General features: G+C 40.2%; 1 protein-coding gene across 1 annotated transcript; it reads left to right on the top strand.

The window, feature by feature from the left end:
• The first annotated feature begins 3,718 nt into the window (after nt 1-3,718).
• On the top strand, nt 3,719-27,494 carry lrrc17 (leucine rich repeat containing 17). The gene is made up of 5 exons (XM_069156964.1): nt 3,719-4,032; nt 11,791-12,164; nt 13,823-14,306; nt 22,975-23,130; nt 26,526-27,494. The coding sequence occupies exons 2-5, from the start codon at nt 11,892-11,894 to the stop codon at nt 26,957-26,959; spliced, it is 1,347 nt and encodes a 448-aa protein (XP_069013065.1). The 5' UTR covers nt 3,719-4,032; nt 11,791-11,891; the 3' UTR covers nt 26,960-27,494.
• The last annotated feature ends 362 nt before the right edge of the window (nt 27,495-27,856 follow it).

Genomic DNA, 27,856 nt, shown 5'->3' on the forward strand with positions numbered 1-27,856 from the left:
TGGGATCATTGGTCATCATTCTTTAAAGAAACCCTCACAGCCTCCTTGTCACCAATGATCCCAAAAATTATGAAAATAAAATAGAACTTGGTTGAACACAGCTACGGGTCATTTTGATCCAAGGACAACACGAGGGTTAAGTCATTAAAGCTCACACATTATTGTCTTCTTTGACACCCAGTTACATGTTTTAAAGCTTCTTTCTATTTTTTTTCCCTCCAACTTTAATTTGTTTTTGCAGTTCATTGTTGTGATATGTTATTATTCTTTAATCCCCTCTGACATGACATCAACAGATTGTCTTAGACACCCAGTACATCATCGATCCCACAGATACAAAGGTGAAAAGGTGATTAATGGATTTTCTTTAAAAATATCTTTATTCATGTTTTTTTCCTATTTATTTGTCTCTAAGACAGAATTACTTGACACTTAGGTTGTCGGATTGCAACATAGTTATATTCCAGTCCTCCAGTGTCTTTCATTGCCTCTTGCTATTCTCAAGCACAGAAGAAAATAAAAGAGACAAAAGGGAGGACGTGTTAAAAAAAAAAAAAATTACACAAAACAAATAAATCACCAAAAGAAGTTGGAAGGGGGGCAAACTATGACAGAATGAGCAAGATAAAAAAAAAAAAAAAGTGCGAAAAAGATTGGGAGAAGAAAAGTTGGGAAAATAAAGAAGGCAAAAAGAGGATGACGTGATTCCCAAAGCTCAAGAGTGATTAATGCTTGCTGTCTTTGAAGTGAGCAATTACCTGCAGAGCGAGGACTGGGTCAGTGCTATAGATTGAGTTTTGTAGAAGATATTCAGTGTACAGTGCTTTGATTAAATTTAATTCAAGTTTATAGCTTTAGCAGATTAAGATATGGAGTCATCTGGTTTGTCTAAACTGTTGCATCCGTACGGTTATCTTTGTGTGTACATGTGTTGTTCTAGTGTGTTTCCGGTTTGCTATGGATGGGACAGAACGAAGGCCAAACAAAGACAGACAATGATAAAGAGACAATGCAAAGAGAGGAGAGCGGAGTTAAGTAACTAAATATGTATGTCCTGGATTGAAAAGTGTCCCATAGCTGATACAATAAATAAAAACTCTCATCCCTACCCAGAAAAGTTCATTCAGACCTACGATGTTTTCAACCCTCTTCAAAAGTGAGTTTTACAGAGTACCTTTTGTATGAAACATTTATGTTTAGGACAATGCAAACTTTACATTACTATTTTTAATTTCTCTGGCAAAGCAATGGAAGTAAGTCCAATATTGACTTTTCTTTTTACTCTATTTCGGTCTCCACCACCTCGTGAGGAAAATTCATTTTCACTAAAAATGTTTGCTGCTTAGTGCTGATGTTGGTAATGTAGAAATAGAAGCTGGAAGTAGCTGCTTGCTATCAGTAGATTATCAATAATACATTTTTATAGTAGCTCTAAGTTAAGTTTTGCGTTGTGAAACCAAAATAATAGCCTTAAAGATGCCAAAGCGATCTATTGATCTGAGAGGCACTGGAGAGTTATATTTCGCTGTGGTTTCATTACTATCAGCAACCTCTTTCACATACACATCGGCATTTGATTGATTGACTGATTGATTGATTGATTGATTGGTCTTAAAAAATTGAATTTTGCAGTTATAAATCAGATTAATATATTAATTATTACATTATTGTTATTATTACATTAATTAGATTCATATATTAATAATTAAAACTCTGTATACAAGTTCAAAAAATAGCAGTCACACAATGCTTCATTTTGTGTCACTCACAACGTATTTTCCCTGTGGCAAAGGCTGCAAAAGGAGAAAATGCACATGTACCCTAATTAGAGGGATGTTTTCATGTTTCTCCAAAGCAGATAACTAGAATAATTCAAAATGGCATTTAGTTGAATTTCCTACCTCTCAGAAAGCCTTTTGTTTCTATTTGTTTTAATAGAGCACCATGTAGAGACAGCTTTGTTGTTTTTTCCAGATGATATAATATGTGATTTTTCAAGGTATAAAAAGCGTAAACACACCTTGGAACCGCCTTGTCTGACAAAATTTGGCATATTCACACATTTTGCTCTCATCAGAGATTTATTTAGAAATGTATATACTACGCGGAGGCTGTAACAATGTCTTAAATGTTGGTTTAAAAGTGGGTTCAAAAGTCGACCTGGCCCTTTAAATAATGCGTTTCAAGCATTTTAACAAGGGAAGCATCCTTCATCGCTCCACTGGCAGCACAGCTGGTCTGGCACACAAACAAGCCTTCCCATCCCTGCGTATGAACAAGCACACACTCACGTTGCAGCTCTTAAATGTGTCCTGCAAGCATGCTTTTGTAGAAGAGTGTAAACAGTAGGTGCATGTGTCTTTGAAGGCTGACTTCTGTATGTCCACTGACCGCTGCTCAACAGGATGATTGACTATTCTAGCCTTTCCTGTAATAAAAAAAATAATAAAAAAAAAAAAAAAAACAATCCACATTTCCATTTCAGCTCCTCCTACTTGTTCAAGTTTAAGCGCCCTCAAGCCTTTATTAAGTGTTTGGCAGTAAACAATCCCTTTTAGACTCTGCAGAAAGAGGGTCCTAATATGGAGCTGTTTCACTCAGTGTTGATGAAGAGAAGAGAAGAGAAGAGAAGAGAAGAGAAGAGAAGAGAAGAGAAGAGAAGAGAAGAGAAGAGAAGAGAAGAGAAGAGAAGAGAAGAGAAGAGAAGAGAAGAGAAGAGAAGCGTGCATGTTGATTATGAGGGATAAATGTTGTCCAGCACAGTTAAACTCCACAATATGCCCTTTACTTTTTGAATAAACTATCCTGTAGTAGGTATTTTGTGTCAGCAAAAAATGGTAGAGAATGTCCAGCCTTTCATGTAAATAAATGTCTGTTATGTCACTAACTTATGCCAAAAGAGGGAGAACAATGGTTACTGAACCTGTGGCCCACCCATAAAAGCCCTTGCAGTACTACAGACAACAAACTTGAGTGTTGTGGTGTTATTTCTGGGGAAATTCCCAAGCAGTGCACAGTCAGTTTTCCATCACCCAGAAGTTAGGGTTATGCCAGAAAGGGTAGGTGGCGCTGACGCAACAGGCTTTCTCTTTAACTGTCAACTGATGTCACACAGGTGACACCGCCTCGATCTTTGGGAAGTCTAAAAACAAAGATGCAATTACCGCTTGTCACCATAGGTGCCGCCAAGGAGAAGGATCTTCGAGATAACTTTAATGAATGTCTACCGAATTTCTCAATAATCCTTCCAATACCTATTACAACTACGAAAAACAGATGTCAAGCTGCTGGTGGTGCTAGAAATAAACCAGGGTACGCCAAAGTTAATAGAGTTTATCCTCTGGGGACTAAAATTTCAGTATAAAATGTAATGATATACCATCCAACAGCTCAGATACCCCAGTCTGAACCAAAGCTGTGGACTGACTCACTTGACTAACGAACGAAACGGACACGCGTGTTTGTAGTGGTGGATGAGTGTTTTGCTTTTGTGTCACCCAGAAGCTCGATCTCCCTTTCTCTTTCTCTTAAGTCTATCTTTGCAGCCTATCCTGAAGTAAATCCACCGGTTTAACAGAGGGGACCAGGGGAGGGTTGCAAGGCAGCCCTCCCACACGTGTGTGTGTGTGTGTGTGTGTGTGTGTGTGTGTGTGTGTGTGTGTGTGTGTGTGTACAATGCTAAACCAGACACAGCCTTGTGGCTCCTATGAGAATCAGTTTTACTCTGCTCACGGTCCGTCTCTCTGTCTCTCTCTTCACACTCAGCGCGATCCAGCTGAGTGGGTGAAAAGCAAGGGGGAGAGAGAGAGAGAGAGAGAGAGAGAGAGAGAGAGAGAGAGAGAGAAGGAAAGAGAGAAGAAGGAGCCACTCGTTCGTCCCTCACTTTCAGGCTCCAAATTTACAGGCAGCCAGGCAGATTTTCTTGGCTTGGATGCAGCGCTCATGACAGGATCAGGAGCCTGGGACGCAGGACCAACCGGAGATCTGCAGGTCCTAGTGGGTGAGCCCGAGCCAGATTCTCACCCTGCACAGGTAGGACTGAAACCTTGCTATCATACCAAAGCACATCCGATCTATCTACCTACATGAGATTATACAGCTGAAACAACCGCTAATCCCCAAATCACTCTTGCTCAACCATTGTCCAATATGCAATAAAACATGTTTGGCAACTATGACTTGGCACCATGCACGGCATATTTCTTGGTAATAAAATCTGATTTCCGACAGCTAATTAATTTAATTTAATCTTGAAGTAAAATAGGTACAAGGTTACAGAGTATCCTATAATATACCAAAGGATTACTTCTACCTCTTTTTTGTCATATTTTTTAACGTCTTACAAGACATATCACTCGCCTCCTTTTTTTTTTTTTTGCTCCTTTGTTCCTTAGACATTTGGAGGCATGCACTGAGAGTCAATGTAGAGACAAAGAATGAGTACAACTGGGTCATGCTGAAAATGTCCTAATTGCTTCATGATAAGCAATTAAGAGATAAATTACAGCAAATGCAGCAACAACATCAGAAAGTGTGAATTTACCATCAGACATGATGAAATTATTGCAGTTTAGATGTCTTTTACACAAGCAAGATGGCAATGCAAGTGTGGAGATATGAATGGACAGAGCTGAGCTACTGATATACCATCAGTTCATAACATTTATGCTGTAGCACTAAACAGCACTTATTGGAAAATGGACACATAGCTGACAAACAAGCACGAACAAAAACATGAAATCTTGTTTTAAAGATTTCCTTGAAGCTGAACCTTGTTCCAGCCTTGCAGCTGAGGAACTGCTGATGTAAGCCTCTTTGTTTCTACGACAAAAATTGCATTTGAGTTGTTGAAGAGCTGCCAAGTTTATGCGGGGTGGAGGGGGAGCATTGCATCCGGGCATTCATCTTAATTTCCCCACAGAGGCAGATAACCTCTGCAGCAACAACAAAACAAAAAAACCTTAAATTGCTTGTTTTAAGATGCTTCCTTACTGCTTCTGTTATGTAACTGGCTGGTGGTCCCACTCACACTGACATGACAGCTATAGGGCTGACCACCACTTCTACCAGAGTGAGGGGCTAATTTCTCCACTTGGACCCTCTTTTTATACTCTAATGAAAGATTTATGGGTAGCCATGCCCACTAAATGACTCATGAATACACAGCTAGTTCTTTATCTTGTTAAAAAAATGAATAGAATTTTCTCTCAGCCATGCGCCATCTGCAGATTTTCAAAATATTGACTTCAGGATTGCAAAAAGGGGAGTTTACTGTACAGCTGCTGGATGCATGTCCAGTATACTTGCAGGTTGTTTAGGTGTCTGTGTGTGTGTGTGTGTGTGTGTGTGTGTGTGTGTGTGTGTGTGCGTGTGCGTGTGTGTGTGTGTGTGTTTCACTCCGGAATTCTGCTCCGAGAAAATAAAAGGGGGGAAAGAGAAATGTGCTTCACTTGCAAGTTTACTCCGATTACAAAGTGTATGAATCCCTTGTACCGAACTTTCTGCTGTTTCAGCTTGCTGCAGTTAAGTAAAGCTCTTTGTAGTAACAAGAGTGCGGGCATGAGTGGGAGAATCCACATGAATGTGTGTGTGTGTGTGTCTGTGTGTGTGTGTAATCACCAAGATGTGTCTGGCACTAATCCAGACCAGTCAGTCAGCGTAGCCAGGCAGTGGGGGAAGACTTTGTAATTGTGTGTTTGTTTGAGCTTTGTTAAACAACTCGTGACAGCTTTTTAACTACCTTATTCTAATGAAGCAGAAACTCAAGATTTTGTAATAGATTACTAAACACAGTAAAACACTGCATAGCGTTTAAATGAATAGCTTCCCAAACTATTTGTTTTTCTGCCCCAGAATTTATCTACCTGACACATTTTTAGCTCCAGAATAATCCCATGAAGTTGAGTGTTTTATCGTTAGCAGTTTTAGAACATGGAGGGGGGGCACCTCTGACTCCCTGAAAAACTAAAGTCTCCTTCTCTCTCCAGACTTTCTTTTTTCTGTGTCCCTCTTGACTTTCCTTTGCCGCAGAAATTAACTTGTCTGGTTTCAATTAGGCTCTCAGGGATGTGTGAGGATTCTTTCCTGCATGCTCTCCACAGCACATGTCTGTTTCTGTCACTTTTTCATCCTCAGGCTTCGTGATTAGACTTGTTTTTCCTCCTCTCCTCTGTCACAGTCTGCACTCTCATTCTTTCCCTGTATCCCTCCCCGTTTCTTTGCTATAGCTTGATGGCAGGTCTGTCAGCCACAGTCCTTTGGACAGACACACACACACACACACACACACACACACACACACACACACACACACACACACACACACACACACACACACACGGGAAACTTAGCCCAAAGGAAACAGAGTCAGGTCAGCTTACCGGGAGGCTTTCTGGCATATGAAATGAAAAAAGCTCACCTATAAGCTCACTCCTTGTTCCTGCTCTCCAATTTTCTCTCACTTTTTCTTGCAATTAACTGGCCGATTGACCGACTTACGGCTTCTCTGCTCATGCAACTTGGATAGAAGCTGAATTTTTTTCATTTTTCCTTGAAACCTAGAGGGGAAAAAAGTTCAGTCTTGTTTTTACAGCCTTCCCTTCTTGTTCTCGCTTTCTCTGGGTAACACAGTGACCCTTGTGTTTCTGAGCTGTTTCCTCTGGATGTCTGAGCTCTTTCCATCCCCAGTGGCCAGTGTTACTGGAGCATGAAGATCCTTTGTGGGAAACCGGTGCAGGTAGCGACTCTGCATTTTCAAGGCTGTGCTGATTAGAGACTGTGATATGAATTAGTATGGATACGACTTTTATGAGTAGGTCTTGGTTATTCTTCAGTCTCCAAGTCGTGTTTGCACTGCCTGGTTTGCACTTCATTTTGATATTGTATGGTAAGCCAGGATCACATACCTTCATCATGTAATGTCCCTGCAGTGATGGGGAAAAAATACAGAAGGTCATGAGCAGTTTAGGACTAAAGTCTCGACACCCGATTGGGTGCCAGAGCAGTGGGAGCCAAAACCTTTGTCAAACATGTTTTCAACATTTTTGACTGGAGTCTGAATGAAAGTCACAAATTAAATCAGATGAGGTCTACCACATTGCTGTTGCCTCTTTCTCCAGTTTGTTAGAAATGAAATTGTTTTTCTTGTCTGTTCCTGGGTTAACGGAACAAAACAAGTCTCCCCTCTCTGCCAGTGGAATCTCCCTTTAGCTGACATGATGATACTTTCTGTAAATCTTGTCCTTACGACTTTCCCAGGGCTTTTCACTTTCTCCCAGTAGTTTCTTTTCAGTCTGAAACACTGTTTGCAAATGGTTTCCAAGCCTGTGACCATCTGTATTTCTCCTGATCGCAGTCAGTGTCGCCTTCTTCTCTCACCCACTCTTCCTGATGTAGGTGGTTTGTGATGGTGTTAGAGGCCAACCTGTCTGTGTTTCCTATGGTCTGGTGAAGCCAAATGACCCATTTCAGCCCACACAGACAACTCAGAAAACATACACAGGCACACAAAGACAGACCATGTGTTCTTCTTCCAGTCTCTGCATGGATGACTGCAGTATACATGTCTCTCTTTATGTCTATATACGTAAATATATTGTTATAATAGACCGTTTTTTCTACTGTGTCTGCGTGTGTCCGCTGCTTAATTCACACATTTGCACTTTTACCTCCACCTCTTTGTGTTTCAACTTTCTCTTGTCTTGGCTAATGTCACCCCAAAATTCTGGTCAAAACACATTATGCAACACTCACAACACTGCATTATACAGAATGTACATAATGTACAGTAGGTAGTGTGCTACTGTACATGTCACACTTTGAGTTGATGCTCTCATCAATTAATAACACTAAATATGAGTTGCAACTAATTTTGGACCATATACCTGCCTGGGTAGGGTGCAGTAGTTGGAGGATTATCTGTGCACAGTTGGTAAGCTAGCATCTACCCATAGCACGTGAGTTGTTTGGTAACATTGCGTTTGGTGTTAGTTTCGATGTGAGACGTTTAAGGGACATCATTTAATTGTAGCTACTCAAAACAGCCTTGCTTACACTCTCCCCCTCTAAAATGCATGAAACATAAAGATTTGTACCTTAACATGTAATGTCATTTTCTTTTTCTTAAAATGGATTTTATAAAATTCTCATCGAAAAAAAGGATTGTTCAGGAACCAGTATCAAAGTCAAGGTATCGATACCGGTATCAGTACCAATAGATATTCAGCTCTATCTATAAGTCTACACTCCCTGTGCACTGTTCCCCAAAACAAATTCCACCCAGAGAAACACAGCAGACATATAACTATTTATTCAGTGGTTTGTTTTGATTGAGAGTACATTTGTGCCGAGGACTTGCTGTCTTTTACTAATCAGACTTGGTAAATTGCTATGGCTTAATGAAACATTTTTTTTTAGAAAGTATTAATGCAAATGATCAAATAATGATTTTTCCATTTGCTCAGCGGTTGGATACACAAGGATACGCTCAATCTTTATCACAACTGATGACATCATCATACTCTCAGTGTTACAAGTACAAATCTTTGAATGGCTCTCAGGCTGTTCTGCCTGATTATGGTCTGCTTGAAAAATCCACCCGATGTGGTTGAGCCAGGAATGTTATAAATAAAATGTCAAATAATTAGCACCCAATATAAAAACCAAACAACATCACCGTTAACAGAGTGACCCCAAGGCTTTTAAACTACACTCTCGTAAGCATGGAGGTCCTTTGCTAAACTGAGGAAACTGATAAAACTGTCATCCAAATATGGCACTACTCTACATAAAGTATGAAACATACAAAAGCAACTTTTTATTTTTCAAGCCTCAGACTCTTTCCACAAGTCTATTTTTACATAATCAAAACTGAGAGATATGTTACTATTATATTTTATATGTAGACCAAACTTTATTTTGGTACAGGACAGATGACAGGGGCAGCAAAAACAGTCTGCACATTTAGAGCAGGGTCCCTGAGGGAAAAAAAACAGAGGTCTTTCTGCTGGATGGAAGACAGATATTTTTAAGACTGCTTTGGGTTGGCACAGACTGACCAGTGGGATGTAGGGTGGGACATGACACAAGATTAAAAGGGCTAATTTGGGCTGGTATGCCCATGAGTTGAACCGCATGGATGGGTTTGGCCCTGAGTGGGTTTGTTATGGTCACAGCCGTAATGTGTGTTGGATGTTGCAGGCTGACCGTGGCTATATTCTAAGAAGGGCTGGACTTTTCCTGCTGAACAGCTGAGATGTGGAAAAGATCTGACTAGTACCAGCAGTGGTTCAAATGACTTTGTGATGGTTCAATGGTTACAGAGGAAGTGGAGAAAAAATGTCTCTTTTGCAATGAAAGTGAATGGTTATATTAGCCTGTTTCAAACGTGACATTTGCTTGTTATTCCAAGTGTCATCCAAAAGTAATTGAACTTTTCTGACTTTCTTGAATAGATATTTCGCCCTTCATCCAAAAGGCTTCTTCAATTCTAACATAGTGGAAAGGAGTTCCAGGTTTTACCCTCTTGTGGTGTCATTAACATCCTCAGAGTCAATGAGTGCACATGTGAGATATTTATGCTAAGCTAACCAGCTGCTGACTTTTGCTTCATATTTATTTACAGAAATGAGAGTGATATCATTTTCCCATCTAACTAAAACGTCAATGAAACCTTTAGGCAATCAATACTAACGCCAAGTTTCCCCCCTTGAACAACTGACTTAACCTGAAAGCAGTGTCTGGGTCTACTCAAGACTTCTCTCCATGCTTTCCACCTCAGTCTTGTCTAGTCTGGAGTTTGTAGCATGAGTCTCTCCTTGTGTTGAAACATGTCTCTCATCAGCTGCACAGCAGATGTTCTTGTGTCATGTAACACAGACACAAGAACATGTGCTGTGCAGTTGATATAGGGTGTCCAAGCATAGCATATGGCAGACACAAACACAACAATCTACAGCATAAATACAGTACATAAATACAGTGAAGGAACAAAGACAGACACAAACATATACACACTGATAGCTGGTGCCTGAAAAGACCACTTCACGAAATTTTTGTTGAGATTGGAGAAACAGCTCACTAGTGTATTGTTGGATGTGACAGTTTCTGCAAAAGAAATTGAACTTTCATGTTTGCTTCATTTGAAGTGATTGATAGTTGGACAGTTGCAGAATGATCAGCGAGCTGGAAAGTGTGTCCCCAGATACATTCTCAGCTGTTTCTGTCTGTAGCTAGCGTACATGCCCAGTCTGCTATTCACAATGGAACGACACCATCTGCATTGACAGGTTTGTTCCACTCTGTGAGACTGGAAGACGGTAAGAGGGCTGCGGTTTGGTACAGTTGGATTGAGTGAGCGTGTGTGTGTGTGTGTGTGTGTGTGTGTGTGTGTGTGTGTGTGTGTGTGTGTGTGTGTGTGTGTGTGTGTGTGCGCGCGCAGTGTTTCTTGGCAGAATCTTGGGCCCTGCCATTTTGACTCTGATCACACAGGGGACCCATGACTCACTTATTTTGCCATACAACCAATACACACACACACATAGACACAGTCATTGTCATAGGCAGCGAGCTCAGAACAAGTGTCTGTGTAGCAGAAAAATGATCGTTACCATCATTATTGAGCTATAAATTCTGATATTTCCATTCTTGGAATGTTCATTTTTGTGGCTGATGATAGTTTCAGTTTGGCAGTACAAATGGCAAGAAATCAAGGCTGCAAGGAAGAGCAAGACACACAGTCACTAAGGTGCTGTCAGATAGGTGCTTTAAGGCATGGTCAAATTTTGGGAAAAATTCCTTTTCTCTGAGGTACAGTAAAAATTAAGCTACGTTCAGCTTAGTTAGCTTCACATAAAGCCTTTAAACAGGGAGATGTTCAAAGGATACCACATCTACTTATTATTCTTTCTAATCAGCACCAATTATGACATTATATGTCATTAAATCCATACAAAAACAAAAGTGTAAAAACGTTGACTTATGGTTTTACAGCAGCAATTGTGTGCAGTATTGTGACTTGGCCAGGTGCTGTAACTTCATGGGAGTTTCCGTTGGTTTCCGGACAACCTAACAGAGATGATACCTCTACTGTCAAACTGTTTAACCAGGCAGGACATTATTTCTAACTAAGCAAATCTTTTAGTTACTTAAGCATAACCAAATCCGATTACAGCAGAGAGGTCTTGCTTAAATTCAGATATAAGTACAAGTTGACTTTCACAAATGAAAACATAAATTTCAGATGTATTTTTTTGCGAGGGATTTGTTAAAACGCAATGATTCCAACATTCAATACACACAAATGCTCCCCAACAGAAAAAGAGTAAGACTATTTGAGAATTTGTCATCAAAATGAGACTAAGTCTGTTTAAAATGATGTCAGCAAGAGAAATCATTTGAGTTTGTTCAATTGGAGGTAGACAACAGAGAAAACCGCTCTATATTTTAACCACGTTTTTAACCTTTGATATGTTAACATGTACCAAATGTCTTTCTTTTCCTCCAAAGCCTTTTTCCTGTTTTCTCTTCCTCACTCCCTCTCGACTCCCACTCTACCTTTCCTCTATTCTTTCCACGTGTGGTTTTACCACTTTAATTGTCATCATCTCTCAACCAGCACAAACTCCTTAACATTTTACCATACAGATTCAAACTCTCTTCACTTGTAAACTTTTACTTTTCTTTTTTTTCAAAACATTCTTCTCACAAGTGTTGTAAATGTATTGCTTTCATTGAAGACCTTTTGAAAACTTAATTTTCCCTCTCTTCCTGTTTTTCTCTTCGTACACACAGCTGTGACCGGCCTCCTGTGTCCCGCCACACAAATCTTCCGACAACAATCTTCCAAGGTTGACCTGATTAACAAGGGGCAGAACTTCCTCTCTTCTATCGCCATGCATCTCCTCGCTACCTTCCTCCTCTTGCTGCTCCTCCGGTCAGCCGAGCCCCGGAGAGGCCCTCGGTCAAAGGCTGTGGAGAAGGGCGACTGGGGCCGAGTACGGGGCAGAGGCAGGGCTGGGGTCTCGAGGCGCCAAACTCAGGAGTGTAAGGAATACATGGAGGCAGGAGAGAAGTACCTGGACTGCCAGAACAGGCAGCTGACCACTGTGATGCAGGACTGGCCCAAAGATATTCACCACCTACTGCTGGCAAGGAATAAGATTCAGGTATTTACAGCCAGATTTCCTCTGTTATTACGGAAAAGTTACTCGACACACCTACTCCAGGGAAGCTATATAACAAAATTAATAACACTTAACAAACTCTGTGAATGTTTCCTACAAGTTTGTGTTAAAAGTGAGGTTCTTTACATTAATTATCTCAGCGTTAAGTGTCTCGCGTGCCTTACACTGAATATAAACCTGGCAAGCTTGTTGATACCATGAGCATCTGCTCGCCATTTATTTGGGGCAGAGATCAAAGACTATTCCTCTACATTTGAGTGCATGCAGGTTTTTGCGTGTCTGAGTGAGCACACAGGATGTGTGTGTCACAGGTGTTGAAAGAAGCAAAACAAAATCCGATGCAGCGAGGTAATAAACAAAGACAAAGGAATTACAGCAGTAAAAAGTTAGTATAATTAGTGAAGGAAAGATGACCAAAGTGGTTTTTGGTTGTTTTTTTTTGCTTGCTGTGTCTGGTCCTGATGGATTTTGCATAATTATAGCATAAAGCTATAATCTGAGTTATAAAGCCATAACCTGAAGTTTGCACTACAAGCTGTAACGTATCTATTTTGTACTTTATATTTAAAACGTGTAATGTGACAGGTGTTGTTTGTGGTTGTAATTATGCATTTTATAAAGCTCATTATTGGAGTTTTACAGGCTGCAATTTTCCTATTTTGTTTTACTCTCATCGCTCTCAAAAGTCCTGCTTTCAGAGAATTTAGGAATTTGTGTCCACTAAAAAGCTTAGAAAAACTACTCTGTTCTTCCTGCCCATGAGTCCACACAGTATACATCTGGTTGTTTAATTAAGACTTTTTTCACAGAGTAAACTGAATTTAGAAAGTGTTATCTGATTATGTAAAGGATCCATAGCCTGGATATAAAAATGGATGTAGTCTATTGGTCTTAAAGTGCAATACCACTGAGGGCCACTAGGGATTGGCCCCCAAAAAACTCTGCCTCCAATAGACTCTCATCCAAGAAATGTTAACTTCACTCATGAAATACAATGTTAACGATTTTTTTTCCCCACCAGTCATTAAGGCATCATTAGTTAAATTCACTCTGTCTGATCAGTGTTCCGGTGGTTCTTCTAAAAATATTTCCATCATTAATTAGATATTAGGCCACAAAGAGGTATATAAGGGGACGTGTCTGGTTTGATTGACATGTCTGGGGTACAGTCAGGTTTCCCGTATAGATCGGTGGGCAGAGTGTCCTCTGGTTCTGAGTCAGATTAACCTGTCACTCCTATCCAGCTTTTCCAAACATGATCACTTCTGGCTCCAAAAAACACAAGATTGTGAAAATGCCAGACTTGAGGCTATGAAACCAATGTTTGATGTCACGGCTGCTACTTGGAGGCATCTTGCTTGTGGCTTTACTGGGCAAACTGGAAAAAAAAAAATTTAAGATTGGAAACCATTTGATTTGCTCAGAGCTAATTTAGCTTCCCAGCTAGCATGGTGATTGCACTGCAGTGTCAACCTGTCAGGGTTTTCCAGATATAAAGGCCTGTCTAAATGAGTGGGATGACAAGCCTTGGTGTGTGATGAATGAAAGAATTGAATCAATTCTTGGCAGCTGGTAAATGTCACAATACAGGCCTAGATCCACGAAAAACATTTGCTGACGGTTCACATCTCCCCCTTTAGGTTTTAAGAGACAACATGTTCACTCAGTTTACCAGGCTGAAGAGCTTGGACCTCCAGCAGAACGACATCTCCATGGTGGAGGATGGTGCGTTCAGTGGCCTCTCCCAGCTCACCACCCTGCTCCTGCAGCACAACCAACTGAAATCTGCCGCTGAGGAGTTCCTGCTCCCTCTGCCACGCCTCACCTACCTCCGTGTCTATGACAACCCCTGGAGCTGCCTCTGCCCACTAGACAGCCTGATCAGAACCCTGCAGGTGCCGAGCAACCGCAACCTGGGCAACTACGCCAAGTGTGCAGAGCCTCATTCGATGATGGGCCAGAAGCTGAAAAAGCTGGATGTGGACTCATTGTGTGCGGACAGGAAGCCGGTGGATGGAGAGGGATCGCGACCGAGGCCTCCACCGATAAAACTGAAGCCAGAGGCCACTGCTTTGTGCCGCACCTACATGTTTCCCAAACCTCTGCTGGACTGCAGCAACAAAGGTGAGAGAATGTCTAGCTCTGTATCGCTGTGACTATCCTGTGTTATTTCACGTTAAATATTGTGAAATTACACAATAACACACAACACGTCTGACACACGATGCAGTTATGGCAGCACTGGGTACCTTTTTGCCTGTCAGCAGCATTGCTCTGTGAATGGTGGTCTGTCCAGATTGAAGCATCTCACCAACTATAAGATGGATTGCCATTAAATTTTCTGCAGACATTCATGGGATTCAACAAATAAATCTGGACTGAATGAATCAAATTGATAATACTAAAAGGAGTCATTTTGCAGAGCTTGTGAAAATTTTAACCACCATTTTACCAACGCTCCTTTTCCAAGTAATGTGTGGTGGGGGGAAATCAAAAATTGCCTCACTTCTTAATTTTGTTGCTTGGGGCTTAGTGAATACAAGGAAGTGTTAGCATGTTAAGATGGTGAATATGGTAAATATTACATCTGTTAGCATGCTGAAGTTAGCTTTTAGCTCAAAATGCTGCTGGGCCTAAGTACAGCCTCAGAGCCTGCAGACATGAACTGTAATCATCAATCAGTCAATCACAAATGCACTAGAAAAACCCAATAGCTGCCAGTCCACAGATATGAGTCAGCTTGGAACAAACCAAATATGACTAGTGACATAAACTCACATAAAGTATCATTACGTTTTTTTCTGCACCTGAAACTGTTCATTTGCAGCCAAACACCAGTGAAATCAATCAGTGTTAATTGTTGAGCTGCAGCTTGGCTGCCTCTTGGACAGCTGTCATGTGGAACAAAAAATAATTTCTCTGTCCAAAACATCCAGACAAATGGGCTGCCCTGGCAGAGGAGTGGGTTACCTTACATAAAAGGTACATTTGTTAGGTTTGCTCAGCACTCTCACGCTTACTTGTCCAGCAAAATTGGGCCCGGGAGTTACTTTTGCTGTTTTGGTTTCAACCAGACTGCAAGCAGACATGTTTGTTTTATTAAGTTGGTGCATGAACTGTCTGTGCCTCACAGGGTGGGAAGGACCTCTGAGATTGGTTGTGGCTTTTTTTTTTTTTCAAACTCACAGCAGCTTCTGGTGGAAAGGTTAGAGTGAAAGTCTGGCCTTTCATGCATATCATACATGCACAGATTTGTATTAAAAAGCAACTTCTTTCACTTCATTTTATAATATTTCTGGCGTCCTGTTGTGATTCCTTCGTGTCATGTTGTATGAATAAGATGTATCTCAATTTGTGTTCTCAGTTTTAACAAGTAGTTAGCATGACACCTAAGTGAATCGAGATTCACATTTTACATTTTTACATTACATTGTTCATCCGGTTAGTTTTTGTGGCACACAAAGCATCACTTTGCATGACACACCTTCGTCCTGTCATCATAACCCACGTGGGCTGCGTCTCCCTCTACTTGACATTGTTTGGTTTGTCGACGGGTGTATGGCTGACATTGGCATTTCCATTTCAATGGAGAAAAGATTAAATTTGTTGCCGCTATATTTATAATAGTCAGCCCAAATTACAATTAAATGCTTTGTCTCCTCTTCTCCTTATGTGCTGCTACTGAGGCTCTTTTTCACATCTCTACTTGTCTTTTTCTTCTTCTATTAGTGGGTGACAATAGCCTGGCTAAACTTCCTGTAATTGGTCTGAAAGTCCGAAACATCCAAAAATGTTTTTCCTTCTGCAAACAAACCGAACCATGGGTCAGTTCATTCCTGGATTGGTTTCAGGTCTGAGGCATCCTTCACACTTGGACTTTTAAGTTTGGTTTGAACCAAACTTAAAAATCCAAAGAAGATAGGTGTAAAAGCACCTTCAGTCAAAATAAAAACATGAGACAAGGGAAAGTGAGTTTTTCTCCTGCTTTCTTTCTGTTTTCATGTGGTCCTCTCCCTGTGCAAAACTGCCGCTATGAGTCTGCTATCATAGTTGCAGTGACTGCTCCAAAATGTCTTTTCAAAGAGGCAGACATGACCATTTCTGAATTTGAGCAGATCGATTGCTCTTGGTTACTTTTATCTGGGCTCTTTATATTTAGCTGCTCTCTCATCTTCTCTGCTTTGTTGTTTTCTTGCTTTCCACAGAACTCAACACACTGTTCAACACACTAAGATGAAAGATTGTCTGTGTCCACGATTCAGACCAAGAAAAGTCCCACATTAAAACGAGCAACTGAATGCATCTATAAATGGCAAGTTTATGTCCCTCAGAGAAAGCGATCTTTCACAGAGCATCGACAGGCCAAAACCACACAATGCAGCGTCTGTATTGTGTAAATGCCCAAGGAAGCTTTTTGCATATTTTCCGAATTCTTTTTTTTTTTACAGTATGAATTTTTAATCAATTCTTTATCTGAACCACCAGAAGGTTTCTCTTATTTTTCTCAAAGGCTGATTATTCCATTTATCTCTTTTTTTTATGCCCAGTTTTAATTCTCTCCATCCTGCCTCCTTCAAAACCATACCACACCATTAAAGCTATGTAATGTGTCAATTTTTGATTAATATACTGCAGCTGCAGTGCGTGACATTATGTACATGCTTTCTGTGCTTTTCATTTGAAAGGATGCTCCTACTGGTGTTCTGGGAGTTGATACCAGCCTTTTCATTTTGTTATTTTGTCTTCACTGGATCCCAGCACGATTGCTTTCATCAGTCAAAATTGTTGTATTAGCTGTGTGAAATCTAATCTCATGTAGTTATATCATTATACTTCCATGCTCCCCTTCCTTTTGTCTGTCTTTCCATCTAAACACTTACAGATGTGGACCAGAGTTTGGTATGCTGTAATATTACATAGCCTTGAACACCTTGAGTTATAATGTAATATGATATACAAATTCATAACCTATCAATTTGCATTCACTTAACCTCAACTCCCCGTGTCTCTCTCGGATTATATGGAGCTGCTTGATTTTACCTGGAGAGAGAAATGCGCCAAAAATGAAAAATTGAAGTGTAACTAAAGTGAAACCAGGCTGCACAGAGGGTGAACATGAGTGTTGGACTTTACATGAACAAGCAGGGAGTCAGAAATAGCTGGAAAACTCAGATCAGAGTGGAAATATATTCTGATCTGTGTGTCGTTAAAAATATTTTTTCTTCTTGTCTATCTCATACTGTGTTTTCCTCCCCAGTCTTTATGTCTTCCCTTCTTCTGGTTTGAAGGCTGTTACTCTGAGGTGAACCACAACATATTTCAGTCTCCAAGTGGTTGGAGTTTTTCAGGCTGTGTCCCAAGATGGGACTTGGACTTTAAGAGTTACTCTGTGTTAACATCAACATCTCCCATCTAATTCCTTCCCTTTTATATAATGGACACATTATTGAGCTCCTTCCAAATTCTATATGACCTGGATTTGTTGTCCTCTCAGAAGTCAGGCTTGTTATGCAAGTTTAAGGAATAGAAATCCTCAATTTTTGTGCACAATCATTTACAACCGCTGGAACAGGGGGGGTAGAAAACTGTTTCCCACAAAGTCATTAGTCATTTTGTTAATATTTAGAATTACAGCAACCAGTTAAATAATTGTTTAGAGGTAAATTTGTATGTGGATTTTTTGCTACATAACATATGTTTAAGCATACCACATGCAGTTCAGCTGGGTTCAATGGTAACAGTCAAACAAAGTTAGCTGCACAGGTAGTTAGGAACGCCCTGTGTATATTGCAAACCATCAACATGCAGTTTAAAGCAGAGGTCTCCCTCACAGCAACACTAGCGCAAAAAAGGAACGTTATCTTAAAGAAGTAGCAATGAATTATACTGTATTGTACTGAGTAAACCATCCCTCATTCTGAACATTGTAAAACACCAGACATGCACATGCCAGATGTGTCACACTAGAGCAAAACCAGCTAGTTCGTTTTTCTCCCCCAGATGTTATGGTGTTGCTCAGAAACCCAGCCACACCGTGTTGATTGTTTGGTTCCTAGACTTTGCCTTCCTGACTGTACCATAAATCGTAGGTTTCAGATGTATCATAAATCCTGTGTGAAACCTTCAGGCCAGCTGGGTAGGCAGCCGAAAAGTGAGTCATATACAGTATGGTGAGTCGACTGCACACACACTCACACGCACGTTATTATGTCATGCTCTCCCTGGACTTCCTGGATCAGAGAGAGAGAGAGAGAGAGAGAGAGAGAGAGAGAGAGAGAGGGCAGATAGTCAGGAGAAAACAAAAACAAAAATCTTCCATTGTGTCATCATAGGAAGAGGTAGAGAGCATGAATGAGAGAGGACAGTATCAGACATCACTCTGTACTAATAGCAGGGTATAACTGCAGACTTTTGCATGCCAAAAAGGTTTTCTGCAGAAGTCTCAGTGTCCTGTCCACACGGGGAACTGTGCTACTGAGGTGTAAAACGATGTGAAAACAGAACAGATCAGATCAATTTACCATGACCTAAATCCACGAGACCATCACTGTCAGGGAGGACTTGGCTACTAGCACCATTATATATAATTGTAATAGATATAATATTCAGTCAGCGGAGTTGTCAGCACATTTAGAAAAAGCTTCACTTCTGCCATCAGGGCTTTGTGCAATAAATTCTCTGTCATTATTCAGGCAAAAGAAACAAGCATACCTTGTATGCAAAATCCACATGCACAATTGGAACGTATAGAAATAATATGTTATGTCATCTTGCTTGTTTAACTTTAATGATGAGAAAACCCCAACGTTGTTCAGTGTTTTGTTTCGGCCTGAGTTTGACGATAATAAACAGAATAATCTTACTTCTTTTCCTATTGTGTGATTACTGCATATACAACACAATCATGTTAAACTGTATTTCCTTTGATGCCATTAAACCACTCGTCTTGCTTCATAACTGTGACATGCATCTCGCTATCACCAGTGGGTTCTTTCCAGCACGGACAACAACAGTCAGCCGATGTAAGGTTTCCAAGGTGTTTATTCCACCCAATACAAACGAACCATGAATACTCCACAATTTCTGTCTTTTTTCTCAAGCAGCCACCCTGCTACTCCGTCCTCCCTCGCTCATCTGGTGACCTGTGTGGGTTTTATCTGGGTTCGGGAGGGACAATCAGGGATGTGATTCAGCTGGGGCTAATTAAGCCCCTTCCAGGCACCGTGCCCTGAACCACTCTCCCAATCAGTCCCTCCTGCAGCTGAGCCAAACCACACCCCACCACCACAATAACTCAACTGTAAACAGTTTAGCAGCGAAGGTTGAAGCGTCATCAGGCACACGCTAAATGTGGACTAATTCACTGCTACCTAATGTTACCTGTTCTGCACATAATCTGCATAAAACTGAAGAAAACATGGAAATCAATCTTTCCCCCTGTCAAGGCTGAGGCGTGGGTCCCAACTGCATGAATTCACTGTACTACGCACAGTTGACCCCTGGGTAATCATGTCAGCACTGTAAAAAATGAACTGCTTCCTCTTCTGCTGTCTAAACAGTATGAAATTGCAAGGCCTGCTCCAAATAGGCTTGGTAGTCATGCGCAAAGTAAATATAAAAGCTCTGGAGTAGATGTATATTTCACGTTCTGCAGAAGTGACAATGGTAGCAATGCTGCAATATATATATTACAGAATATGAGGTGAAGAAAAGACTCAGGCTACAGACTTATACTTAACTTTACATGTCCATGTAAATCACCAGCAGTGCTAACCTATACCCACTCTGTCCAGATTAATGGGCTGCACTCGTACTAAATCATGGAAATAGCTTTGTTTTATCTATTGAAGCTATGCAAATACTGCTGTACATTTACTGCAATGCATACTCCAGGTGTTTTAACAAATGTTTGACCTCCGTGTGTCATTACTTATAGCTGGACCTCCATGTTTTGGCAACCGGTTGACTAAATTACTGCAAAAGTAATTTAATCCTTGCACGTTGACAAAAAGCAGGCAATAAAATTGACAGTTTATATATAAGAAATGTTAAAATAACTGAGAAATGTAACAAACAAGCAGAATTTATTGCAGAGTTTTATATATATTTATATATATAAAAAAGAAAGACTTGGAAGAGATTTTTGCAGGTAGTAACAGTGCAGAAAGCTCTTTTTTTTTTGACAAAAATGTCCAAGGGGAACAGATGTTCACAGATGTATAATGACTCCAGCAGATTCAGAAAAAGCTCAGTCCAAACCTGGTATTGAATGACTGACTCTCTCTTTCTCCCTCTCTCTGTCAGCAGTCCGGTTAATGGAGGTGTGCATTAACAGATGTTAAAGATATATTTACGCTGTTAAAAATCACAAGATAACCCAAAGACTCCTGATAAAACGTCTGACTTCCTGAAAACACATTTAGCTTCAGGAAGCAATGCTAAAAGATTACAACAAAAGATAGTATCTCTATATCAATGTTACTGTTTTTTAAACGGTCTTACCCAGAGGAAAATAAGGCCTTCTGGTCACAGACACCACTTATCGTGTTTTAAACTACTGTTACTGCTGAATACACAGTGTGTGGGAGATTATTCTTGTCCACTGTAAAACACAGAAGACCACAGATGCATGTCTCTTGGACAGAGACTATTTGTTTTTGTTCCAAAGGGATGAAGTTTGATTTCTCAAAAGAGCCTGGGAATTTGAGTCTGATGTTAGAGTGATCGCGTTTTTCCATCCTTTTTTTTTTGTTTCCCCATCTGAATGTGTTGTAGACACATGTACACCTAAAGCAGACAGGGATTCCCTTTGGACTATTCAGAGGAGCAGTTCTCACTGGAGGACTGACAGCTCACAACATGGAACTGAAGAGTCTCCAAAGTCTGGTCCTGCTTTTGTAAAAGTCTCTGCTTGTTTCACATTCATCAGCCATCACATCACAGAACAATAATAATTATACTTCCTCAGTATATTTGGCTATATCTGAGTATGTGTGTGTGTGTGTGTGTGTGTGTGTGTGTGTGTGTGTGTGTGTGTAATTGTGTTTTCATAGAGTCACTGATGATTTATGGCACCATGCCTTTGTGATAACGGGCCGCAACATCTGTGGCAGTAAAATGTGTGCATAAATACTGCAACATCTGCACAATAACACTGTCTATAAGCATTCTTCTGGTAAAATGGTGCAGATGGTGAAAACAAATACAGGCAGGAAGCTAGTATGAACGCTTTACCACATGCATATCATACACAATATTTTTATTTTTTATTTACAAATGCAGCAGTTATTTTAGATCAAAATAAACAGTTTGATTATATCTTAGGCAATACTAGCTGCCTAAACACACTCAGGTTTCCCCTCATCTGCAACCATTTTTCTTTAAAAACAAACACCCATGTTCATCGTGATGCAGCGTGCACAGGCCACCTACTGTGCTTTAAACAAAGTGATTGGGACAGGAGATGTGGCCTCTAGTTTCAGGGATCTTCATGTTGTTGCACACAGACAGGTGAAGTAATGACTGAGGGAACAACAAAATAAAATTCATAACCTGTTAAAATACCTTCAAAAGGCTTTGATCCATAAGTAGAGCTTGCGCAATCTCTTAACACAAACTCTGATCTGTTCATCGTTGGTGTGCATTTAAGTTTCAGCTCTTCTTTTTTTTTGTAGTTTTGGATTAAACGTATCAAATCTATGTTTCAACTGGCCTAACATTGCGGAGATGATATGACATTTATAATATGTGCCTGAGCGTGGGATTTAAAACTCCAGAGATGCTCTGCTATCGAGATCAGAATATGTAGGACTCACTGTTTGATGAATTAAAGTCTTCAAAAGACAAATGTGTGTGTTTGGAAGAAAAATAAATATCCTGCTTGGCACATAAGTGAAATAGTGTTACACATGATGTCACCCTTGAGTCCATCTTGAAAATGTCAAATGTCCTGCACAACCCACAAAACATCTTGAAAACATTTAAAGATGCAGACAGATTGGATTTCCGGCTCTTCTGATTCCGGGTCTGTTCGATCTTTGTTCAGATCTCATTTGTTCTGCACATCTGTCTCAGACCTGTAAATCTATCAGCAAGTATACATGGATGCACCAAATGTTAAGTTGAACCTTTTGCACACTATTGTTTATTCAAATGTTTGTATTGATTTCAACTGTGTTGCACAAATTAAAAAAAACAAAGTGATAGATGAATGAATCTAACATTTATACATACTATCACATATTTATATACACTTATACTAATTGTGCTCACCAATGATAGAAATTAAATAAATCAAAATACCAAAAGAAAGAAAGGGAAAGGTTTAGGCTTGTTTGTTACACTAGCAGATACTAGCAGAGGGAGATTTGTGTGTAGAAGTTTTAAGACTGGCCTTGTATGGTAAATTTAACACTGCTCAAGTTTTAGATTTGCCATCACCTCCACTCAGCGTATGTGGGATGGTAACGCTGCCTGTTTCCAACAAAGAATCAGTTGTCGAGCTGATAATGTAGAAGAAGCTACTGCCTCTACCTGATTCACCAATAACTGCGGCTCGTTCGATGTCAAAGTCAAAGGGTTAGAATCAATATCTTACACATGCCTCAAACAGCTGCCTGAGGTTGACTGACTCTTGGTTACATTTTGGTTAAGAGATGAGGAAATAGTTCTTCGAATGTTCTGGTATAGGATGGATACCATTTGCTTTTAAAGGACAGTAAACATTCTCTCCTGCTGTCAGCTCCTTTCAGAGATAAAGACTGAAAGTTTCTCCATTTTTCTCCCTCTGCAGATTTGAATCACATCCCATCTGACCTACCATCTGACATCGTGAAGATGGATCTGTCCAGCAACAGCATCAAACATCTCAGGCCCAAACAGTTCCTGCTGTCCAAAGACCTCAAGCTGCTCAACCTGAGCAACAACAGCCTGCACCGTATAGACACAGGTAACACAACGATCCCACCTTCAGAACGCACACACCAGAATGTACGTCTGGTTACACAAATAACTTTTACTGTCACGGCTCAGGGAATGAAGCCAAATCCACAGCTCAGACATTTTGCCTGATGAGCTTTATCAGGAACAGCATCAAACATCTCAGGCCCAAACAGTTCCTGCTGTTTGGAACAAACCAAATGGTGGAGGTGAACTGGTGGTATATGGCTTGTACTGAGGAAACGAATGGGTCAAGTGGATGCATTTGAGCAGAAGTGGGAAAGCACGGCAGGTGAAAGGTGCTGGTCTGAAACAAGTAAAATTGTATCATTATACTATGGCCACTGAGGTATTTGCTTCTGGCTGTCGGGCAGATGTTTGGTGAAGATGACAACATAGTCAAAAGTTCACTTTTGTTTCTGCTTCAGTGCCAGAGTGACTTCACTGACACAACAGGATTGGCTAAAGTGATAAGTTCAACATACGTGACACTTTGAACATGGCTTTTATATGCGAGATCAGATTTTGCAAAGTATCCACATGTAGAAAATTATATTTCTATAGATGTAGTCAGGACACATCATTGGGATTTATTTGTTACAAGAGCAGTGCACACGTCTTGCAGTGAGCTACATTAACAGCCACAGATTAACACAAGCAATACACACACACCAAAACATACAGAATACACATATAGGTGAAAAAACAGGTGCCATTGACATGTTTATTTCTAAATAATGAATCAGGATTAGGTTAAGGTTGAGCCTTTTTGAAATGTGGCAACACATCTCAGATTAAAGTGAAGGTTGTAAAATGTTTAGGTAGTTTCTTGTGGAAAAACTAGAACATTCAGTCCTCCAGAGATCAATCTTATTGAAGCAGTAGCTACTCTGAACACCAAGTCTGCCTCAGCAACAGAGCAGCGCCATTAAAAAAATGCAGATTCATTACTCTCACCAAGCTAATGATGATAATAATGTCTGGGCTCATGTCTTCCTGCCCAGAAGGGAACTCCTCTACAAATGCTTGCAGTCCAGTTCACTACCCTGCAACACATGTAAACAATCTACTGCAGCTCGCTCTGGTGTCTCTAAAGCTATTGGGAAACCAAAACAATAAATTCGGAGAGCATTTGATAGCTGCTGACATGTGGTCTTAATCCTCGCCCCCTCCTCTAATCAAGCTCATTTTCAGAGTCAAATAAAAAAGGTGGGTTATTTATGCTTTTCATGCAGGGGATGACCAGAGAAGGAAAAAGAAACATGAATGAAAATAGAGCACAAACGTCTCTGGTGCACAATGCAGATGCACAATTATTTGTAATCTTCTTTCAGTGTTGGTTTTGACCAATTCTTACGCCAGATCACTGTGGTTTTTCTTGGCCAGGCAAACCCCAAAATAGACGAAACAGTTGTTTACACAGTCACAGGAAAGTCCAGTACATTTAGAAGGTAATTTTCCGCACTTTCCTCCGACTGATAACTTGATATTTTAGGATTTGTCACAATATGCAGGGAGCCACCCATCTGGAACTCCAAACTCAGTGCAGACTATCCAACTTGTATTGTTTTTATTGCTTCTGTAAGTGAGACTCTGACAAGACGGTGAGATCAGGAGGGCTCGAAACAAAGGACAGATGGAAAGAACAGACATTTCACAGCAGCTAGGTAAGGGGGGAAAAAAAGGGTGGCTTTTTTTTTAAAAGATGCTTTTAGGTCTCTGGCAGAGAATGAGATGAAAAGATTTGCTGATTTCAGTTCCTGGGAAAATACCATAAAAAGTAGAGCAGAGTGGGGCTTCCTGTGGTCATAGTGGCTCCGAAAAGTAATGAACAGTAGCCAATTTGGGAGAGCCGTTCTCATGAGTGGAGAGATAAGACAGGAGAGGTGAACCAGGAGCGTCCCTGACTCTGACATTACTCCTCCTCCCTCTGCTATAGTTCCCTCTATCTGTTCTATCCTCTGAGCTGAATGATTATATTATCTGTTACTATGGACACTGAAAAGATCTCAGTACCTAGCTTCAGTTTAAAAAAAATAGTATTTGTTCTCACCATATTTGTCTCCTTCTATATGCGCCACACACTCTTGCTCCTCCTCCCATTGTCCTCCCCTCTCCCCTTCTGCTCTGTAAACATCAAAGCTGGGCCAAAGGCTAGTGGACAGCATGAAATCGTCTCCATTAATTTAATCCTCCAAACACACACACAAACATGAATGCATGTGTACACACTAGAAACCAGACTGCTCACAATATCTGGAACAATTCAAGGACCTCAGCAGTCACCTTTTTAACTCAAATTAGTTGGATTTTGGTGATGATGAAGTCCAACTCAAAGTCACTGTCCATTTATCTATTCAGGTTTTGGGTTTAGCTGTTAAATTCACTTTAATTATTTACATGTAGTTTATTAAGAAAGTGCAACTGCCTTTTAATCTGTAACAAAGTGTCATTTTCAGCATAGTTCAGATAACACTTGCCACACTATGAATTGCAACAGTTACCTAAAAACAAAGTTGTAACTGCAATTTTGACGAGTACAATGTTTTTACTTTATTGGAAAGATTAGGTGCAATAGAAGCATTCTAATATTTTATAATATTTCAGAATCAACCAGCTCAAGGTATATCGTTACTCACTCCTGAAAGACTTGCATTTTGGGCATATGGATTTGTCATCGGACAGCAACAATGTTGTGTTTGACTATTCTGGGTGTTTTCTTTAAAAGCAACGGACTATAAGGATGCGATTCATTAAAACAACATTGTTAAACAGCTTTGTTTTAGGCCATTTGGGGGCAGAAGAAATCCACAACACAATGAAAAAGACTTTTGCTTTGCAAGATTTTTTGCTGGCATTTAAGGAATGCTTATATAAGACACGGAACAATGTATTCAACTGAAGCACCTAATCCGATGTTGACTTAACTTTTACCTTTGATTTTGTTCAACACTCTTGACAATATATCTTCCTGTAGTTCCTAACTCCCATCAGTGTTTTGTCTGGTGATGGGCCGGTAGTGTACAGAAATATATACAAACTTTCTCTTTGAAAACAACCAGCTTCAGCTGAAATGGGGTTGATAAAAAAAAACAAAAAAAAAACAGAAGCAACCAAAACAACAAGCTGAAAGAGGCTAATAATCGTAAGTACTAATAAGAACTGCAGTTGTGTGGTAATTCAATGTGGCGTCTTTCACATTACATAGTCATGTGATTATTTGTTGATAACTAAAATACTTCTTGGCTCTTGCTTTATGAAAACGTGAAGAAATAAGACACACAGGTAAAAAAAAAAAAAATCATCAGTCCTCTGACAGGAGGACAAAGGACAACGTTTTTTTGATATTCAAACAGCAACATGAGATGGCATCTAACTTGGCTTGTTTTTTTTTTTCCCTCCTAGCTGCGTTTGCAGGCCTGCTGTACCTCCGTGAGCTTGATCTGTCCAACAACAGCCTCCATCACTTCCAGTACGGCGTGCTGGAGGACCTCTACTTCCTACGGAAGCTCTCACTGGAGAACAACCCGTGGATCTGCGACTACAACATCCACTACTTGATCTATTGGCTCAAGCACCACCCCGGCGTCTATTACACCGGACTGACCTGCTCAGAGCCGCAGGAGTTCAGGGGCTGGCGTGTCGAAGATTACGTCAAGACCTACAATGGGGAATGTCCCAAGGATAAACAAACAGACACGGGACAGGGAGTACAAGGAGGGTCAGAAAACGAGGCTCAGGAAGTGGTGAGGGAGACGGGTGAGGGAGAGGGTGAACGTCTGCCTCAGCCTCTAAAAGAGAAGGTGCCCAACAGGTTTGAGATCATCAGGCTGAGTTAGGATGGAGGTGGATCAGCGGACTGGTTTGGTCTAGTGCGGAGAGAATTTTACACAAGAGGATTGAAATGGAGGTCTGAGGAGCTGAACGATGGATTAATAAAGGTAGACTCAGTGATTTGTTGTTTAAAAAAAAAAGTGATGTGGATCAAATTCATGAATTGGGCTAAATATGTCCTTTTAGGAGTCAACCTTCTTCATCTTGTTTGGGTTACAGAAGCTGCAGTGACATATTGCTGAGTTTACCTTTAAACTAAAGAGTAGGAGATGCATTTTATCTTTTCTTTTATCTTTTTTTTTTTTTAAACATTCCCAATTCAGTCTGTTTCAGATTTAATTAACCCTCAATATCCCCAGCTTGTAAAATGTCCTGAATTAAATTCCCCACACAGTGAACTTCAGGTGCTCTTTTTTCCTACATTACAGTAATTTTAATATTGCCTTCAGGAAATACTTTTTTCTTTTCTTTTTTTTCCAAAGTGTTTTTGGTCTTTTTGTATTAATGTATGGTAATTTCTACCTGTTTTCTGAAAATAAAATTGGGTTTATTTTTTTCTTTGATTTTTTTTTTAAAATGATGGACATACGTGATTGAAACCCAAATTTGGGTAGATGTACTGAATTTGTACCCACAGTGCAACCACTCAGCCATGAAAAATAACAGGAAGTTGCGTCACACAGTAACTCATGGGTAAATAATTTCTTGCTCATCAGATGGAGCACAATTTTATGAGAAAAAGCCCAGACCATACCTGGATAGTTCCTTTAAATTACATCCAGACTGTCGCACTTAAATCAATAAACACTGATGCAGATTAACAGTAACAATCAGAGTGGATTTAGCTACATGACTTCAAGGTTGGTGTTTCAATACGGTGTGTCAGCTTGGCACCAGACACA

Source organism: Embiotoca jacksoni, unplaced genomic scaffold (genome assembly GCF_022577435.1).
Source record: "Embiotoca jacksoni isolate LCO1_2020_lvr unplaced genomic scaffold, fEmbJac1.0.p SCAF_21, whole genome shotgun sequence".
Classification (NCBI taxonomy): domain Eukaryota; kingdom Metazoa; phylum Chordata; class Actinopteri; family Embiotocidae; genus Embiotoca; species Embiotoca jacksoni.

What these genes read in the sequence shown, in the direction of transcription:
- lrrc17 (XM_069156964.1), top strand. Translation starts at nt 11,892, where the DNA reads ATGCATCTCCTCGCTACCTTCCTCCTCTTGCTGCTCCTCCGGTCAGCC. An exon ending in TGGCAAGGAATAAGATTCAG is followed by an intron (nt 12,165 to 13,822) that starts GTATTTACAGCC and finishes CTCCCCCTTTAG; the next exon opens with GTTTTAAGAGACAACATGTT. An exon ending in CCTGCACCGTATAGACACAG is followed by an intron (nt 23,131 to 26,525) that starts GTAACACAACGA and finishes TTTCCCTCCTAG; the next exon opens with CTGCGTTTGCAGGCCTGCTG.